The sequence below is a fragment of the Sebastes umbrosus genome, chromosome 9 (genome assembly GCF_015220745.1).
Source record: "Sebastes umbrosus isolate fSebUmb1 chromosome 9, fSebUmb1.pri, whole genome shotgun sequence".
In the NCBI taxonomy this organism is placed as follows: domain Eukaryota; kingdom Metazoa; phylum Chordata; class Actinopteri; order Perciformes; family Sebastidae; genus Sebastes; species Sebastes umbrosus.
In genome coordinates, this window is record NC_051277.1 from 20,505,938 (window position 1) to 20,526,817 (window position 20,880).

General features: G+C 41.8%; 1 protein-coding gene across 1 annotated transcript; it reads right to left on the bottom strand.

Moving 5' to 3' along the window:
* Window positions 1-253: 253 nt before the first annotated feature.
* On the bottom strand, window positions 254-19,298 carry atp10b (ATPase phospholipid transporting 10B). Its single transcript, XM_037779212.1, has 21 exons — window positions 18,765-19,298; window positions 15,924-16,128; window positions 15,480-15,565; window positions 15,071-15,174; window positions 13,540-13,671; window positions 13,174-13,301; window positions 12,587-12,839; window positions 11,359-11,567; window positions 9,845-10,009; window positions 8,649-9,180; window positions 8,455-8,555; window positions 8,239-8,365; window positions 7,933-8,117; window positions 4,748-5,015; window positions 3,610-3,686; window positions 3,401-3,526; window positions 3,114-3,314; window positions 2,942-3,022; window positions 2,697-2,801; window positions 2,277-2,464; window positions 254-588 (listed from the first exon to the last, which is right to left on the bottom strand). The coding sequence occupies exons 1-21, from the start codon at window positions 19,172-19,174 to the stop codon at window positions 333-335; spliced, it is 3,939 nt and encodes a 1,312-aa protein (XP_037635140.1). The 5' UTR covers window positions 19,175-19,298; the 3' UTR covers window positions 254-332.
* Between the last annotated feature and the right edge of the window lie 1,582 nt (window positions 19,299-20,880).

Here is a 20,880-nt window from a genome sequence, read left to right on the forward strand (position 1 = left end):
GCCACGTTTTGGAGGGGTGGGTGGCATGACTAATTGGGTTACCACTGTGCTCTGAAAACCCATCAGGAAAGTAACAGGCTTATGTGTTCACTATGGCAGCTTGTTATGAGGAGAGTAAGGAGGAGAGGGCCTACATACTTTTTATCACTCATCACCCCAATCGATGATTCGTCACAAGTCAGAGAGGAAGAGTATTTCTCCCTGATTGCATCTATGTAAGACCACCCCCTCAAAAAAATGAAAATATTCTGAGATATATCCAGAGCCAGATCAGAATATTTAAAATTTTCTGAATAAATAATCATCTTATTCCTTCAACGAGTCTGTGTTTCTCATGTGTGTACAGGCTTCTCGGTGATGACATTCAGTGTGAATTCAGTGGCAGACTCAAGATAATCATCAACAGGGGTTTCTAGGATGGGACTGGGTGGGGTAGACGGCCCGGAGCGTTTGACCTGCACCTTGCCCCCGCAGCTCCTCCACTCCTTCATCCACTGGTCCCTCGTGGAGGGCTCCAGCCGGTCCAGATGCCTGGCTTGCACGAGCGGGGAGGGGGCGATAGAGTTCCTCAGCACGTGAAACATGTACCTGGGGGAGAGAGTGTGGTGGTGAGAAAGTAGGCCAGTGAAAAATATGCGGCCCTTTGATGTAAATCAGAGCATTCCCTCTAAATATCAGCACTTTCAGACGCATCAGCAACCGGGAGGAAGAGCGAGCCGCGGTGCAGATCGTTCCTGGACTTCACAATTAACATTATTTAATCACAAATCAGCCGAGACTGTCTGTGCACCACAACAACCGTACAATTACATAGCAGTTCATGATCTGCACAAGTCAAATACACGCTCCAAATTAATACAGAAATAATATAATTATGAGGTTGATTAGGTTTAAACAGAGGTGGAAGGAAGACTACAACGGTGGTTCAGACCTTTCTGACTAGTGACCCCTAAAAATTAGCAATGTCACCTGTGATCCGTCATCACAGGTTAGCTATGTGGAGCAGTGGTGGAAGAAGTACTCAGATATTTTACTTAAGCAGAAACCACAGAGTAGAAATACTACAAGTAAAAGTCCTGCATTTAAAATGTTACTTATGTAAAAGTACAAAAGTATTAGCATTAAAACATACTTAAAGTACCAAAAATAAAAGTACTCATCATGCAGAATGTCCCATTTCAGAATAATATATATTGTATTATTGGATGATAATTATTGGATGCATTAATATGTAACGATGGGTGGGGATAATGTTAACTACTTTATATACCGCTGGGTAGCTTGTGAATTCCTCTCCAGGGATCAGGTCTTATCTTAACCTATAATAATAATAATACATCATAATTTATTGGTTTATTATATTCTGTATAATTAATCGGAATCTGTAAAGTAACTTAAGTTATCAGATAAATGTAGTGGAGTAAAAAGTATAATATGTCCCTCTGAATTGTTGTGAGGTAGAAGTGTAAAGCAACACAAAATGGAAACACTCAAGTAAAGTACAAGTTCCTCAAAGTTGTATTATAATATTGTAATAAGTGCAGTACTTGAGTAAATGTACTTAGTTACTTTTCACAACTGGTGTACAGTGGTTTTTCCTTCTTTATTTGTAGGATTTTTAGAGACCTAAAGGGGTGAGAGTACCCAGCATTTCACAAGAAAAAAAACTGAATTATATTAAAGAATATATATACATATATATATATACATACTGGGTCCCCTCAGATGTATTTTGGGATCACTCAGGGGAAACACTAGACTAGAATATCCTTAATTAATGTTAAATAGAAATAAGACTGCAAACTGCTTAAATGACAGTTACATATTGAGTTGAAACAAAAAGTCAATTATTCGATTAGTTGATCAACAGAAAATGAATCTGCACTTATTTAAACTGCTTTTTTCTGTTTTATTTCATAGTCGAGATATGGAATATCTTTGGATTTTGGACAGCTGGTGGGACAAAACGGGACATTTGAAGACGTTGCCTTGGGCTCTAGGTGTGATGGATATTATTTTCTGACATTTTAAAGACAAAATATCAAATTGATTTTTAAAAAAGAAGCGTTAGTTGCAGCCCCAGTTACATATGGTCATCTTGTAATGGCCAGTGAGGCATCAGATGACCATATTTTTTGTGTAGGCTGCTTTTAAACTGTTGTCTTTCCAAGTACATAATATGGTAAGAAGCTACTCTGTAACAATGACAAGGGCACATTAAATTACTACCCCCCCTCTGTGTGTGACAGACACAGGGAGGATAACAGTGACGGTACCTGGGCAGCAGAGCCACCACAGTGGTGATGATGCAGACGAGGTAGAACATGGGGTCGGCCATCTGGCTCTGGAGGATCCAATACGGGTTGGATGGAGGGTTGCAGGTGACGCAGAGGGCGCTGTAGGCAAGCGTCACAATGAAGAACAACGCCACGCTGCCCAGCATGATTACCCAGTGAACCACCGTCTGCAAGGCAAGACGCATAAAACAGCAATTAGACATATTGATAACAATTACATTTGTCTGTTTAATTGCATTCATTTAAAAATACAGTGGATTAATGTAAACATATTATTATTATCATATTAGTTTCACATGCAGACCTGACTCAAACTATTTAATGATAGGAGTTTTGGCTCACTGAGAGTATATAGCGTGATTATATCTAGAAATAGATATCCATCAGTTGAGCACTCACCCAGGCTTTGATCTCTATTGACAGATGCAACAGGATGGTAAATAAAGAAATTGTGTTCAAAGGAGTTCCAAAGGTAAAAACATCAATGTCTGAACCCTGGTACGCCTGCAGGGGAGAAAACACATGTCGTCAAATTTTAAGCAAAAAGCAGTAAACCAGTGAAATAACTGGTAACTCGGAGGACGCACCATGACAGATGACAGACAACTTTAATCAAAGACAGACTATTCAAATGTTTCTCTTACCAAGTATGGAAAAAAGAAGCACACCAGACTCTGGTAGAAGGCGTCGAGTATGGAGACCCAGAAAGTTGTAAACGTGTACTCCTAAACAAGAACCAGACACACACGTTTAAATAAATCAAAATACATAAACTGTGTAAAAACGTAGCTACTATCATTTGGGAGTGTCACTGACCCCTTCACCCTGTCCGGTCCGGTACAGTTCAGGAACACCCAGCAGCATCTCTGCAGAAACGTCTTTGTCCATTATCCCAAACATGATGGGCGGCACAGAGGTGAAGAAGAGGTTGAAGAAGATCATCAGCCAGATGTCGATCATGGCGGTGCCGGAGAAGCCGCAGAAGAACTGATACCAGAACAGCAGGTTCACGTAGGCCTGGGGGAACACATTGAAGTGCAGATGATTAGATGAGAAACCTGCAGGCTAGATGCTGATTCAGACAGCAGAGATACGACACTCACCACATTCTTATAGAAGAAGTAAATGATCATGTTGGCCAGTCGGGTGTAGCACCAGTGTCCGTGGACCAGGAGGAGTTTTTTCAGGTGTTTGAAGCGAGATATAGCGAAATCACTCGCCATGACCGCCTGCAGATGACACAGAGTTTTGGACAGTGAGAGCAGTAGAAGAAACAAACAACATTTTCAAAGATAAAGACCTCAGTTCAGACCTGCATGCCCTCCTGACCGGAGAGCCCGATGCCGATATCAGCTGCTTGGATCATGTTGACATCATTTGCACCATCACCTGAAACCACACAGTGAGTTTAACAACAATAGTCTATTAAAAGAAGAAAATGTATTAAAAGCCACTTATTTTATGGGTCTTAACACATTAATACAAATAAAATGCATTTATTTGGGGAATTTAATGTGAGTTTAATGCAAAAAAAATTCTATATTTTGCCTATATTTTCAAACTAGATCATTTTCTCAATACCTGAATTAACTCAATTTGTCGTCCTTATAGAACCCAGTGAAGGGATGATGTGTCTCACCATGACGCAAATATAAAATGTAAAGTCTGCCAGGAAAACAAACCTTCACCGTCAGTATGTATAATATATTTAGGCTCTGGTAAGGAATGAATTTGTTTTTATTCAGGGTAAATGAGGATCTCGACCGTCTCTTGTCTAATGTCCAACAATATATTTCTCAGGAGGTTCAGTGACTCAGTTATCTCAATTACCTTTCTGTTCTCCTGTAGCACTGTTTGCTCTCACAAAACCATTTCTTTCCCATACAATGCTTTTTGCTTTCCTTCTCATAGCTCTGCAGACATTTTGACTTGTCATAGTAAGAAAAGCACAGGTGTTACTAGTAACATTAACAATGGTTCTGTTCTTTTCAAGTGTCCCAGTAAGTCATGACGGTGAGCCAGCATGAACAACACCAGGACCCTGAAACTGAAGAAGCTAACTGGAATTCAGCCATCATTAATCGGATAATTTACACCTGGGCTTTTCCTACTGTGACATGTCATAATGTCTTTTGTGAAAAAAGCCTATTGTATCCAAGAATTACAGTACCCCAGCAGTGTGCAATGGTAATCAATTTATTGATTTTCTGTTGAAAATTGGCATGCAAAAATGCTCTCAGGGGCCCGCTATAGTCTTATATATATATACTGTATATATATATAGATATAAAACAAAGACTTCCAAAAACACCACATTTCTTTGTCACTTTATGTTATACTGTTTTACAGTTTATTGTATTTATACAGCTGCTTTCTTCTGTTTTGCATAGATTAAAGTCCCAAATAAATGCATTTGGAATTACGTGAATAGCTCAAGAAAAGTTTCTTACCAACAGCGAGGGTCATGACCTTGAGCTTCTCCCTGATCAACTTCACCACTCTGCTCTTCTGTAAGGGCGTGACTCTACAGCAGAGCACAGAGCGGCAGCGTTTAGCCAGGTCCACAAAGCGGTTCTGCAGGTCTGACGACAGAGCCATGGCCAGGGTGCGTCCGTCGATCACCAGAGAGATGTTTTGCTTTGTATCCACATTACGCGGGTCTTTGTGGTACCTCCTCACCTCCTCCAGTGTGCTGTCCAAGATGGATGTGCACACGATCTGGAAAACAAAAAAATTAACTTTATTACATTCGTCATATACATACATGACATTTGACCTCTGCATTTAACCCATCCTTAGCATTTAGGAGCAGTGGGCTGCTGTGAAGCGCCCTGGGAGCAACTTGGGTTCAGTGTCTCACACAAGGACACATGCTTACACATCGACATTTGCTTATTTTGTGGTCTCATTGTAGTTCCAGCATCTCAAATGTGAAGATGTCCTGCTTTTCTTGGTCTTATGTGATAGTTAACAAAACAAAATAAATAACTTAAAGTTGTCATCTTTGGCTTTAGGAAACATTGGATGAGCTTTTTTTTTTTTACCAGCAAATAATCCGTTATAATTCTAATTAATTGTAATTATATGCTTATATTATAATTGTTAGTTGCAGCCCTGTTATAATACAACGCCCTATTAATTTGACTGAACTGCACTGAAGGTAGTAAGGTGTCCTAAAGAAAATACAAAATTAGAGGGTAAGTTGTAACTTGGATGTGACATCTCTTATAATCCAAAAAAAAGAAGAAAAAGTCAAAATGCATAACATAACAAGGCATAACGTTGAAGACAATCTGTGCTACAGAGTAGAGATTATGGTATGTGCTGTTAAAAGAGACATAACATCACTCTGCTGTTGAGTCATGTTCACGATGTCTGACTAGAAGCAATTACGAGCCTCTGGTCCCATCGGACTCGTCATTGTTGTCTGTAAATAACTCCAGCCTCTTAGCCAAAAGGAGAAGCGACATGATGAAAAAAATTGGGTCACATGCTGTTTTTATATCATCTATCTGATGCTGGTTAAATTTCATTAGGTGTGGTAGGGTGATGACTGTGGGAATGCATCCCTCTGGTGGTCATCGAGTTACAGTGGTTAAAAAAAAAAGTTCATTACCAATATGAGCAAAGAGGTATTTCCCCTGAGGGCTGAATATTAGACTGGTAATTAGATATGAAAGCAGTAGATATTGTATTGGGGGTATCTCACTCCATTCATCATCAATGACTAGTCCCGTCTGAGAGGAGCACGGCAGTCCCTTTGTTCCAGAAAGCTCCCCGTGTGTATCCGTTAGAGCCGACGGGTAATTTCAGTCTATTTGAGGACGGGGATGATTAGACGTGGTCAGGCTGTTACGAAGGGCTCATTCCTGTGCTACCAGATCTTTAATGGCCGGGAAGCAGGGCCCCACACCTGACACTTTATCTTTCTCAGATGAAAATGTGAGGGTTTGACCTTTAGTTAAAATGTAAAAGTGGTCAAAAAAGGTTTGGCCATTTAAATTGGAGGGAGACAAGCTCACAGGTAAAACCTCCTGAACTTACTGCTTGGAAAACACACGACTTGTTCTGAATGACCATCAAGAAAAGCAAACGCTGTCCTCGGAAACAAGCTGTATGTGATGCGGGAAATATAAATAACATAAAGGGCCAATATTCAATAGGAGTTAGTGGTGCTTGTATGCTTCTAATGCACCAGGTCTTTTTTTACCTTTGATTCATTCATTTGAAAACTCCATTCACCTTCTACTGAGTGGCTCAAATATTCAGGCATATATATTTAAGCAATAAATTATATATCATTTTGTATTGTTTAAAAAAAAGAAAAGAAATAAATGGACCTGTAATTTAAGTTGGGAAGTATTATTTTGTCAATGACAGCCCTATTAAATCTGATATCATGAACCACGGGATCATGAATCACAGTACATAACACACCACATTTTATAAATTTTTATGCGGATGATATTTAACTTTATTTTCAAAAATCCCGCCAAATCAATACCAACGTTGTTACAACTATCCTCATACAACGCTTTGTATGATATCTTACGAAAAGTTATTTTGTTATATTTTGTGTGTTTTCCTATGAATGTCCAGCAACACGAGCGATCAGTGCGCCTGCCCAAGCTCCTGTGGTATTTAGGTGACAAAACTACTTTGTTAGGTTTGGGAAAAGATCTTGGTTTGGGTTAAAATAACTACGGAAATGGCGTTACTTCAGTATGACAAACAAGACCTCTGGTTTCACACAGGACACAAACAGCGGTCTAATGGGTGAACGTCCTGTGTTTTTGAACTTACCCATCCACACAGACCTCCTCCCTACGCGAACTTTGTCTCTGTTTATACTACATCACCTGTCTTGGCTCATGATTACGTAGATTACTTACAAATTGATTATGTGGGTTATATATGAATTATAGTGCTTTACTTTTCGTAGGTATAGCTATGAACAATGCATGAGAACAGCCTGCTGTTTGACAGACCTGGTAAGATCTCCAGATGTAAGATCAACTGGTTTAGGTCAGTAGAATTACCCCTAAATTAAATCTAATGTTTCAGCATATATATATTTATATATAAAAAATCACCAAGAGATACAAGTTTAAAGGAATTGTTCAAGTTGAATGAGAAGATTGACCTCTCACCTCTGTACGGTAAATATGAAGATACTGCCAGCAGCCGAATAGCTCAGTTTAGCATAAAGCCTGGAAACAGCTAACCTGTCATTGTCCAAAGGTAAAAAAAAATTCACCTACAAGCACCTCTAAAGCTCATTAATCAGTTGTATTGCGTTTGTTAAATGTGTAAAAATGTGTCTGACTATTTCTTGGACTGGTAACCTCCTGGATTCTCTGCTTGTTACCTAGCAACTACTAGTAGGCAGATGTTGTTACCTTCGGACAGGTGTTTCCCCCTGTTTTCCAGTCTTTATGCTAACCTAAGCTAACTGGCTTATTAAGCTTGTTTTCCATTTTCATTTCATGTTTGATGTTACCAAAACAAATTCTAATTGTGGAGTAAGAAATGAGTCAGAGGTGTACCGCCATTTCTCATTTCACATAAGCAGTAAAGAAAAGCAGCTCTGAGTCAAACAGCCAACCTTCAGTGAGGCAGACAGCGGCCTCCTCACCTTGTTTTTGCAGCTCATGTTAATCACCAGGTCTTCCTCTTCCAGTAGCCTGCAGGCATAGCCGATGTTGACAGCTGTCTCCGGCTTGTCACCAGTCAGCACCCACACCTGGATCCCTGCCTCCCGCAGAGCCATGATGGTGTCTGGGACACTCTCCTGCAGACGGTCCTCAATGCCCGTCGCTCCTGTAGGAGGACATATATCCAAAGTCAGGCATGATTCAAACACAGAGCTTATCACACAGATGCACAGTATGCTTTTCAAGTGTTTATTATGAATGATGTGTGTTGGGCTGATGTATGTTACCCAGCAGGGAGAGGTCTGTCTCTAGCTGCACAGCAGTGTCCATAACAAGCTCCTCTCTGTTGTCTATAGCAGCCAGAGCTCTCTGTCTGCTCACTGACCAGCTTTCATACTCCTTGTCACTCACAACCTGCAGCACACGCAGAAAAAAAGATGAAACAGAGCTCCTCTAGTATAAGAAAACGATGCTGGTAAATATTAATATATCAGATTGTGCACCTTCTTTGTAAAGCAAAGTGTACGCAGCCCCGATTTAGCATAGCAGTCGAGGTGATACTGAGTACCTGCTGCTATATTCTTCAGCTTCCCACTGAGCTGTTCTGAAAATAATATGACAGATTTATTTATATAGTTTCATTTTGAATCATGAATTGACCCAGGGTATCTCAGTATTGACTTTCACATGCTCATACCTGCGTACGGTGTCCCGAGTAGCTCCATGATGGCATAGTCTGCCCCTTTAGTGTACAACACATACTCTTTGGTGATTGGGTGTCGCACCAAAACAGACATTCTCTTCCTGTTGAAGTCAAAGGTCAAGGTGTCCAGCACCTCAAACACTAGGTCCTCCCCAGACGGGAGCCTCACTGTCACGCTGCCAGGGGTGCGTGCCAGCAGGGTGAAGCCATATGCCTTGGCTGCGTACACCAGGGCTGCCTCATCTGGACTCTTTGCCTCATAGCTCAGATCGTCTGAGTTCGTTGCAGACTGGGATGGAGCGTAGAGCGAGCATCTTCGGAGCCCACTGGGGTCTTCAGGCTCCTCTAGTTTTATAGGGGGGTTAAAACTGTCTTCTTCTACAACTGAGTCCTGTGAGATGATGAGATTTCTCTTTGGCTTGCGCTGCCAGGAGGTGAAAATATTGCGAAGAGAGCCAGTCTTCAGCAGGTTGGACAAAGTATCCAGTGGGTTGGTAGTCTGACCAGAGCGTGAAAACATGTTCACCTGAAAAAGAAATTTGTATGTCACATAGTGTTTTTATATCGCCCATATGGTGATCACACAAAAACACTCTTAAAACCTTGTCATCCATTTCCACTCTGTTTCTTTTTGTGCTTTTACCTTTAATTACAAACTCAAGGGAAAAGCCACATATTTCTCCCATCTGCCAGAGCTGGGAACAGCACAGACGAGAGCAGCGAGTACTAAAATTAATAAAGCAACCCTGATTGCCCCTGCAAATCTCCCTTTACTATGTGGCTAATTTAGTGAGGATTCTTTACAACTGGGGCTTTAGAGATGAAAGGAAATTAGTACTGACCACTGATGAAAGAGCAGAAACTTGAAGCTAAACAATTGAAGAGAACTTTCAAAATTAAACTAAATGTTTGAGGTTAATAAGACGAATTTAAACTTAATTGTTGTCTGTGTTACTGATTAAATTATGGAGATTTTGCTGCTGTGCTGCAGCCAAATGGCTGGACACCAGGTCTATAGCTCTTTATTAAATAATGAATGAGACAATTAATAGATTCTCCACAGTGTTTTCTAGAAGAAAGAATTTTTTTTTGTAAGTTTGCATACTGAGAACAAATCCTTTCGTCCATCTTTCCTCTCCTGTCTGTGCCCTCCATCTCTACTTCCCATCCACAGCAAACGGAGCACTCACCCTCTGTCTCTGAGCTGTTGCCATGGAAACCACCACCGTGTTGCAAATGGCGAGACCCAGAAAAAAGTCCAGGTAAGGATCTATCTTCCGGCTGCCGCTGCTTCTGCTGCTCTCTGCCCTCCTAATCTGCTGAAGCAGCTTCCTGTCTGGAATCACCTGAGTTTCCTGTTGGAGTAAAAGTTAATCAGTTTTTTAATTAAAAGCTCATGTTGATAAACTATTTCTTGCTTACACTCCGCTTTCACTGTTTTGACATGACACAGGATTGGAAAAAGTTTTTAGCTTTTAACCTTTTCAGCCAGTTTTGTTTGCTCATGTGCAAGGGGATATATTGCAGGAAGGACAAAGGGACAGAAGGAAGTTTTCATTCATGCAAACATGCTTCTCTGTTAGAGACTCAGCATGAGGAAAACCATAGATGGGCTCTGTGCTGCCTCACTGGAATAAACACTAGACTGTTGCTGTCTCAGCCTGTATCTCCAGGCCTCTGCTCTTTGCTCTGTGGACCAAAATAGACACAGAGCTACTGTATATCAAGACGACGATGACTAATCTATAGTGCACGTTTACAGTTTATGTGACATCAGTGGTCTATGCCAAATGGTGCCCAGCATGACCATATGTCCCGTCACAGACACGGGGGCGTCTTTGAGCCAAAATGGATGTGCTTATCACTGACACCTAGCAGCTCGGCCATCTGCAGCAGGGACTGGGCCCATGAGGCCCTTTGACACGAGGATGGGTGAGATCTGGGTAAACAAATGACACTTTGAGGTCTTTTGAGCGTGTATTCAGACATGGAACAGAATATTTTGAATGCGGTCATAGGGTTAAAAGTTAAAATTTCTAGACATTAGAAACATGTATGACATTAATTACTCAATTAGACAGCAGATATCATGAAATGATGCAGAAAATACTTCTCGTCATAGACTGGAAACCTGTCCAGGATGTATCCTGCCTCTCACAATATCCATGCTGGGATATGCTACAGTTCCCCGTCACCATAAGCCGGATAACTAAGTTAATAAATGGATGGATAGATAAAGTTACATTTCCATACTGATAAATGCATTCTTAATAATGTTTTTGTGGTAAGACATCATCATAAACTCAATAAGGACATTATAATTCATTTCCCTTTACATTAGAGTAAGACGAGATGTCTCAGTAGCCGTTCCAGCTCCCTACATTAGGTTTGATTGTAGTGGGCCAGTTCACATTATATAAATGCACTGTCATGTTTGATTTTGAGCCATTTATTTGTGCTACTCAGTAATGATTATAAGTGGAAGGACACTTGTTAATCAAGAAGAATGAGTCTAATTTGTGGGCCCCTCCGGGTGGCCTTGAGTCAACTACCTGACAACTACACCTTCTGCATGAGCAAACAAAATGATCACCAGCATTTTCCCCATGGCGGCGTCCTGTGACCCTTCATTATAATATCAAGACGGGCAAAACCCGTGACTTCACCCCACTGCCTTTTCTTCCACACTTAGCGACCATCTTACCAGCGGACTGCTGAAGGCCACATCGCTCTGGGCATTTCCCTTGATCACGACCTTGCTCTTGCGTTGGTTGTCACGGTGATGTCGCATGTCTTCAGGGATGCTGGGGTCCTCAGCATCCACGGACCATCCAGTCTGTAGGTGGGGTATAGGATGGTTGAAGATGACCTCCTCCTCTGACTCAGGTTCCTCAAGGAAAGCAAGGCGGATGGCTGCAAATCCCCAAAAAACATGTTGATACATATTGTATATTGTATATATTGCATACCGTATGTTAGGTCCAGAGTCAAGTTTAAATGTAAAGCCCTTAACCAAAACTGCAACTGTGTCTAAGGACTTTAAAAACCTGGATTAAACAGCCGCACCCAGGTAGAATCAAAGGCTGCCCCAAAAAAACCCTCAATTAGCCAAATAAATGAACTTTGGGAAGAATTATAAAAGAGAGAACTCAACTCCAGGGTAAATAGATCAGTAATACAATTAGACAGAAATCAGATTGAAGCTAGGCAGCACACATTTGGAAGAAAAAAATCCAATTCAGTCCAAAAAAAGTATCCAATTTGTGCCTTAACTCCACTACATCTTAATATTCATATTCTGTCTGATCAAATTTCAATATAGAAGATAATCTAGGCTTGGCTTCACACACGCAAGACAGAGTCACAAATGCAGATCAACATCAAAATATCGCGACACAGCACAACTTGAATTGGAACAAATTAGGTTTCACACTGCAGAGCCAATCAGGAAGTGCATTCCAACTGAACAGGTGACAATCAAAACATGTTATTCAATCTCATTAAGTCCGCAGCCAGGTGAGCGGACCTGTGACACTGGAACACCACAGAAATTAATTAGTGGATAGACGAGACAACTATTTTTAGACTCTTACCACTAATAGCACAAAAAGTAGTTTGGCCAGCGGAAAGGACGTGTTGTTATCCAAATTATATCAGCTTTACTTTGAGCTAATTCTAAGATAAGCATGCTAACATTAGTCAAGGTGTCAAAGTGAGTGTAATTCAGTAATACGTTTCTCAGGTATCCTGTGATGCAATGAAGTGTTTCACAAGTGGAAAGTATGTAGGATCATCCAGACCTTTTTATGTTAGGCTACTTCTGGGATTGTGCTGTGTCTGAACATTGTTGTGTGTTTCACGAGAATGTATACAGTATATATATATATATATATAATTTTGGTTACATAAAATGTCTCAATATGAAGGTTTACCATTCTCTTTGTGCGGGTACTCGGTGCCCATGACGGAGCATCTGCGAAACACCATCTTGTTCTCAGTGAGGGTGCCAGTCTTGTCTGAGAAGATGTACTCAATCTGTCCCAGGTCCTCCGTGATGTTCAGGGCCTTACACTGTATGCGGCTGTTCGTCTCCTCATCATGCAGATCGATGTCATTAGTGATGAAGAAGATCTGACCCATCTTCACCAACTCAATGGACACGTAGAGGGAGATGGGGATCAGGATCTGAAGGTGAGGAGAGGAGAGGAGAGGAGAGGAGAGGAGAGGCAAGGAGACAAAAGAAAGAAAGGAGAAGAGAGGAAAAGTTGGAGTGGGGAGAAAATTGAAATATAGACAAGAGAGACAGCAGAGAGCGAGAAAGAAGTGATAAGAGAAATGAAAGGAAAGGAGGCGATAAGTGATAAGAGGAGTGATGGAAAAATAAAAAAGAGAGAGTAAAGTGGACAACAGATGTTGAAAGAGAAGATATTAGAGAAGAAAGGAGATGAGAGGAGAGTTTAAGAAACTAAGAAAAACACAATAAATCCTCCCTTTAATACACACAGTCAGACTTGTCCACCTGCAGCAGGATGATCATGGTGAAGAACATGTAGAAGCCAGACAGACTGGGACTGTCCAGGTGACCGCTGCTGTCGGGGACCAGGTAAGGGGGCACACCGGGCAGCGCCTGCAGCCATAAGTAGTGACCTGCATGTGTGAGGACAGGGGAATTAATCACACCGACTGTCGCACAGGGAAGAAAGCTATTTTTGGCACCACACCTTCCCCTATCTCCTCCCAGCTTCCCTGGTATGTGTTTTGGGCCTGTGGCCAAAGTGTTTTTTTTTTTCAATATTGGAAATTAAACATCCCCTCATAAATGTAGAATCATTAATCATGAACCAGTCTGTGTAGCGATTTTATGGTTATGTAATTCATTACTGACCTAGTGCTCCGACGAGACACATGGCGAAGAGGAGCATGACGCAGAAGATGACGTCTATGTTCAGCTTCCGCTCTAGTTTGCTGCGCTTGTATCTTGGCCCGTTGTTGTTGAGCATGGCCTTGGTTTCAGGGCCTTAAAGGTGGGATCAGAAGGTGTTGATTCAGTTACCAATAGACACTCCATTATGGTCAGTATGGAAGGGAAATTGATTATTATACCTTAAAATATGAGCTCATGCTGGGTCAGCTAATGTAAGGACAAAAAGCAGGGCACTAGGAGGTCATGTTCTCTGTAACATTTCAGGAAATTTGGGTGTTTTTTATATTACACACATTATGCAGATGTTTTTAAGACTTATGTTTTTAACCATGCTAACAGTGTGGATCTAGGCAATGTCAATCTGTCAGTCCACCACTTTCTGACTGAAATATCTCAACAGCTATTGGATGAATTGCCACGAAAGTTTGCACAGACATCTGCGATCCCTAGAGGATGAATCCTACTGACTTTGATGATCCTCTGACTTTACCTCTAACAACAACAGCAGGTCAAACTTTTCAGTTATCCTGTGAAATATCTCAACAGCTACTCGATGGATTAGCACAAAATGTTCCTGGATGTTGCATCGTTGTAATAACTCTGGTGATCCTTAAACTCTTCACATAGCATCATTATCAGGTCAAAAGTTGTCTAATACTTTGGTTTCTGACCAAATACTTGAAAACTAACTTTGTGTTTAGTGCTAATTAGCAAGTTAACATGCTTACCTAAGATGGTGAACATGTTAAACAGTATACCTGCTTAACATCAGCATGATAGCAACTGCCTTTTTTAGGACACATAAAAGCTTCAAAATTCACGAGTGGTATATTTACTGACGTATTTTATATCGTAGAACAAAACAAAAATGTGTTATGCTTGTGTTAACCACAGACCTTATTTCAGGCAAAAACCCTAAAAAACCCATTGACTTCCATTAGATGAAACCGGAAGTGCTAAAATGCTAACTCATTTACGGGTTTTAGGACTCATTCCTGCATCACTATATTACTAAATGTTAGCATGCTACTATGTTAACCTAAAGATGGTGAACATGGTAAAGCGTATACCTGATAAACATCAGCATGTCAGCATGCTGGCATTAGCATTTAGCTCCAAACACAGCTGTGCCTAATTACAGCTTCACAGAGCCGCCAGCATGGTAATACACACAACATAGTCTTGTTTGACTAAACTTGACAGTTATTAGGCAAAAAAAATAATAATTCTGATTTAAATGAAAGGAATTTAGTGTATTCTGCATCATAACTACACACCTGCAGCAAATCATAATGTAGGGTGGAAAGATTTACAGAAAGTGTAACTTAACATTTACATGCGTTTGGTTGGTAGTGAGTCAAACATTTGGGTGGAGTTGTAATCTGGACTCATGACCTCCGTACTTCTAAACTCCTGGCTATACGGCCCTGGACAAAACCACTAAAAGCTCAAGGTCAAAGCAGTGAAGCAGCTGAGAGAATGGAGACTATACCTGCGTACACCACAAAGCCAACAGCGTGCGTGTTTCTCACTGTGCAGCCTCGCAGCAGCAGACTCTCTATTCCAGCGCCCACCTTGTCCTTATCAGGTTTCTCTCTGCAGGAGGAGAAAGTGAGAAACCTCCTTTGTACTGTCAGATCTTGTTAGATATTCATTACTGCTTATATATTCCCCATTAGCGATTCCCCTGCTTTACGGCCGTAGCTGGACAGCATGGGCAGACCAGCTGTAAGAGCTGTGGTGCCCGAGGAAATCGATTATAGTCTATTACAGCCCCAATAATGCCTCTGGTGGCATCAGAAAGTGCAGCGAGTGGGTTGGAATTAGTTTTGCTCGGCTGCTCTGAAAGGCTCAAAGGAACTGTTTGGGGAATCCATGTGATCTGTGTATTTGATACTCACACATAACACTTGAAATGATTCAGATTGTTGTTGGGCTTTTCACACACCACAAGGCTGTTGAAGCTTTCAGGTTCAAATTCAGGGTCCTGGGAAATGAGAGGAGGTACAAAGGGACTACAGTATAAATGGAAACGTTTTAAAGGTAACTTAACCTGCACTTCCAGACTGACATAATGATTATTACACACACAAAAGACAGCTGTGGTCTAAAAATAAGAATTATGTAAGATATGTAATCCAACAGGTTTGTGTTTTCCGTCTGTTATGAAAGACTTTGACCTACTATAATGATCCACAGTTACCGTAGATGATCAGGAAATGTTATGTGTGTTAAACACCAATCACAAGGAGGAGAGGTGAGGCAGCACAGAAGGAATGGGGATAGAAGGACTGTGAATAAACACAGTAGAGAAATGAAACCCAGAACAAGTAGGTATTCCTCACCGAGATGCAGAAGCCAGTCATCGCCCTCCTCTGCTTCAGGTTGCTCTCTCCATCCAGGTTGGACGTCTCTATGTGACACACATTGTTGGGGTCTCCTGTATGCAGGAGCAGGAGGTCTGCAGGGACGATCTCATTGCTAATCACCTTCACAAAATCTCCCACTCGCACATCCTTCCAACGCCTCTCCATAAACTGTTTCCCTTTCCTGAAATCAGACATGTCAGATACCAACAGTCACTACAGATTATTGCATAAAGATATACAAGTCCCTGGGTGGCTGTTACATTGATTTTTGTCACATTTATTAACAGTATTGGCACAGTGGGTGTATTTTGTCTGTTTATGCAATCAAATGAAATATTGACTCACTCCTTATTGATAAAAGAATCACAGCAGCTGCTTAAGTCAGGGAATAAACAATACGACCAAATGAAAAATCAATGCTGTTGTTTTTGGAGAGCAGCCCAGATGTGTTGTGTGTGCTTTAGAATAAGGAAACGTTCAGAGGAACAGGTAGATATTATGAGCTGAGGCTGCTCCCAGGGGGTGAGCCTTCACAGAGAGCCACATGCTTTATGGCTTCAACCTGCACGTCAAGCTGGCTGACCGCGAGTGACAGAGAGCTGCAGGCATGCTGCCCTGCATGTAGGACCTGATCGGGTGGCTGCCACATAACACCACACCTCCATCAAAACAAAGCCAGGAGGGAAGGAGATTGTATTTTTAGCATGTTGTACTTAGTGTATACTTACCAGGTTGCACAAATATTCTTTCCTGTCAAAAAACCGTTATGTATGTCAGGCTGTCTAAAGGGTACCTGTTATGGGAAGTCCTTTTCTAAGAAGGGTTTTGTGTGTTCTCACATTGCATAGAGTACATTTCATTATCAGTAGTGATGCACCGATCCAACTTTTACAGTCATACCAATAGTGATACTTGGGCTTTAAGTGAAAAGGCGGTAAATTCTAAATTCAGAGCATATCTGCCTTTCAACGGATTTCAACATGGAGACGGCTGAGCCAGCAGCTAGCAGCTAACGGTGCTAACAGTGCAAACAACAGTGCTGACACAGTGTTTACTGTTTTACCTGGGGTGTGCTCTGAATATCAAATAGAGAACCATGTGATGTTATTTACGTACACTGGAACAACAGGAAATAGACTGGGACCCATTTAGAACGTTTACGTTTAAAACCGCGTAATGGTCTAAATATTGTAGATTTGTGACATCACAAATGGACAGAAATCCTAACGGCTTGTTTCACACGCAAAATTTCTAAATACGAGCTGTGTGCATTTCTCTGTATATTGAGCGTTTTGATAGTTTACCAGTATTTATATAGCACATAAACCTGTTTTATAATGTAAAAGACATGAAAATCTCACTTTTTACAATATGGGACCTTTAAGCAATAAAGTGACACTTAAGATAACCTGTTTGGTTTGATAGTAGGTGTGATATGAGTCACATTCATACAACATGTACTGAACTCTCTAACTCTTAAAACAACAGTCACAGGACCAGTCTGTGAGGCGTGGTGACTGGTTTTAATGTTCTGCAGTGAGCAGCAGACGATACAATTAGACTTAACAATAAATCAGCATGATTAACAGCCGGCATGTTTTGTGTTCGGTACCTTTGAGTGCAGGTGGATTGATAAGAGTTTAGAGATAGAGACAGATAGGATGACCCTGAAGATAAGGCACACCGTGCTTAAACAGACACACTTCACACCTCTGTGAAAACAACAATGTGGGTGAAGGGTGATGGAAATAAGGACGTGCATCTGAGAAGGTCTGATGAATTAAATCCCTCTCATCTGACAGCCTTCCACGTGGACCTTTACATGCACTGCAAGGCTGCGTGTTCCTCGTGCTGTCAGATGGATAAACTTCACCTAGATGGAGAAAAAGAGGAAGTGTGTGGAAGCCTAAAATTTATTCTTGAGCTTCTTCTGGAAACATTTGTATACTTCAAAGAAATCCCAGCCTATCGATTCTGTTCTAATCTGGAGCTTTAGCATCCCCACCCAGCGAGCAATAAGAGACCCACGAGAGCCCGCTCGCCACGGCTCAACTGCTGTTTATCTGATTGCGTGAGGCGGAGACGACTAGTGTCCGCTAACAGGCCCAGAGGGACCTGTGCGTCCTCCAAAGTGTCCGAAATGCTACATCTGGGGTCAGCACTGGACCCTATTAACACACACACAAATATATTAAACACACACAAACACGGTGTAGGCTTTTCCCCCAGCTGAGGCTGCACTTCCCAGCATCCCTGCTGACTCTTCTTGGGAAATTTGAAAGCAAGCAACTGCTGGTTAAGGATTCATCACATCACATCCAGAGGAAATCCACATCTCCTCCTCCTCCTCCTCCTCCTCCTCCACCTCCTCCTTCTCCTCCCACTCCACTCCAGCAGCGAAAGGGTTGAAAATGACAGTGTTTATCCTCCTTTGTGAATTATTCATTTTTCACCAGTAATTCAAAAATAGATAACCGCTAACCTTACTGTCTTTGCTGACGCAACACCCAGATGAGGATTTCATCAAATGTGCACAATGCAATGGTGAGAGATATTGTTGTGAGGCTCTTCAAAAGAGGAATAATCTCCCACACATTTTCTATTTCTAAGTCAAAAATTCTCACGGGGTGCTGAAACGCAGAGGAGGTAAAACACACACAGCACACAATCACACAGATCTACACACTCACACAGACATGCTGGATGATAAGAATGATAAACACAGATGTGTGGAGGCACCGTGAACATTTCCACATCATGCATGAACAGCACAACTGCACTGTTTCTATATTCGGGACGTGATTGTCTTTGAGTTACCTGCTGTAGATGAGGCACGGCGTGTTGTTGATCTTCCTGTCCGACTGGTACCTCCTGAAGTCCTCCCAGGCGTCCTTCAGGGCCGTCAGAGACAGAATGACCAAGATGGGGATCAGAGCTACCTCGGGCTGAAAGGCGTTAACCACCGGGACAAAGTTCAGAATAGCCAGGCCCACAAAGTAGATGTTGGCCAGACGGTGAAACTGCTCAAAGAGGTTCATGGGGATGAAGAAGAGGAGGGTGTATTTGGTGGTCTTGATGGCGTTGCCGGGGAAGTAGCGGTTGGGTTGCTTCGCCTTCTCCAGGCCCTCGTAAGGCAGATTGGATACCAAGTTGCGGAGGTCCTTGTCCCGTGCCCTCTGACCTCTCAGAGCATCCCTCAACAGGGCCAGAGGGCTCCTCCATGTCATGGCTGCAACTTCTGTTTTTCTCTTCCTCTTCTTACCAACTTTTCCTTCCCATCCTCTCGATTCTTTCAGCTCCTGTGGGTTAAAAAGACTCTCTGCAGGCCCATCCTCTCCTTGAATGAGTCTCTCTCTGTGTCGAGGCCTAATGCCAGGTTAAAACAAATGACAGCACACCTAGTCCTCCTCTGAGTCCGCCCTTTGCATTGACAGGTGTGTTTGCATTCCTCACACTGGAACTGTTCAAGCCTCACGGAGAGGGGAAATAAGGCGACTGATTACAGTCAGAAATTTAGCTGAAGGTGCTCCAGTGACTCAGCTGACTTTAACGTTGCTGTCAATAATCTAATTTCAGCAGAATCATTGAACCAACTCTTTGAAGTCCTTCATACGGCAGAATTACGAGTCAGTGACCTGCATAGTATAGTAGTCTTTGTCCTTGAAAATTAAACACACAAAAAGAATACGCTAATATGGTATGCACAGCTGACAATCTAATATTTGCAGAGCAGAAAATTGGTGCAGTGGGTCATAAGGAGATTTGAACTGACAACAACACCGAGCAGAGCGCTATGACTGCTCGGGGCAAACATATGAAGAGTCTACAGAGTGTAAATGAATATAACAGAGGGAATATACACAACCCATTCAGGAGTATACAGATGGAGAATACAGTCCACGATGTTTAAAGACATTTAATAAGACTGTAGATTATAATTAGCACAATTCTTTATTGGTGCATGTAAGAAAAATTCCCTGTTCACGTCCACAGAGAGATCAGAGGTCAGCTACAGAAGCCTGAAAGATTTCTTGCCGATAGATCTGAAAGTTTGATCATGATTATAAACCTTTTCATTCTGTTGCTAGGGTAACAGCTTTGGTCCACGTTTACTTCCTGTCAGCTGCTGCATTAACAAACATTGCAACAGGAAATACAAAGGAGCCCATTTAGAGTGTTTATGTTGTCAAGTTTGAAAAGGTCTATTCAGAATAGGGTGAATGACTGTGTTGACATGTATGTGTGTGAGACTCACGTATGACGGACTACAACAAAGCATCTTCTTGCACAGATGGCATGCATGTAGGACGCCTTCCACTTCCTGGTGTTGACATATGTTGTCTTTTCCAGAGCAGGCTGCAAAACCTGTTTAAACGCGCCAAATTTGCACTGGGTCACTCATTTATGATGCTTAAATTTTAATTTCCGAGACAGTTATAGCCATAGTAATGAAACTATATGTAGCTGGTTAGTATTTGATGCACAGCATATAGAGGCATTAATGGTAAATTGCCTCCAAATGGAGATAGATGGGCCTTTATTGTCTTTTTTTTTTTTTTAACAGATGCCATGCTCGACCTTGCAGGTGATTTATTATCAATCTAAAAAAATTTAAATGATTTCCTGTTTTGCCCTTGAATAGCTGACACTGGCGGGTTCATCTCTGCTGGGTGGTTCGGCGTGTTTTTCCATCCGAATTCGTGTATAGCAGGGGAGTGGCGTGACGCGTGTGTGCCAGACTCACCCTTTCACCCGTCCCAGTCAGCTCTGGCTAGGTTTGGCTTGGCTGGCACGCCGACTGCACAGTGGCGCAGCTGTGAGTCCACACAGACACACACACACAGGGACAAAACACACTATTGGAAACAAAACACACACACACACACACACACACACACACACACAAATCCACAGAGCAGAGGTCTGTGCATTC

Excerpts from the sequence above, each read along its gene's own strand:
- atp10b (XM_037779212.1), bottom strand. The coding sequence starts at position 19,174 with ATGACATGGAGGAGCCCTCTGGCCCTGTTGAGGGATGCTCTGAGAGGT. Across the intron at positions 13,672-15,070 it reads TGGCTTTGTGGTGTACGCAG|GCCCTGAAACCAAGGCCATG; the intron begins GTATAGTCTCCA and ends CCCACCTTTAAG. Across the intron at positions 11,568-12,586 it reads GTACCCGCACAAAGAGAATG|CCATCCGCCTTGCTTTCCTT; the intron begins GTAAACCTTCAT and ends GGGGATTTGCAG.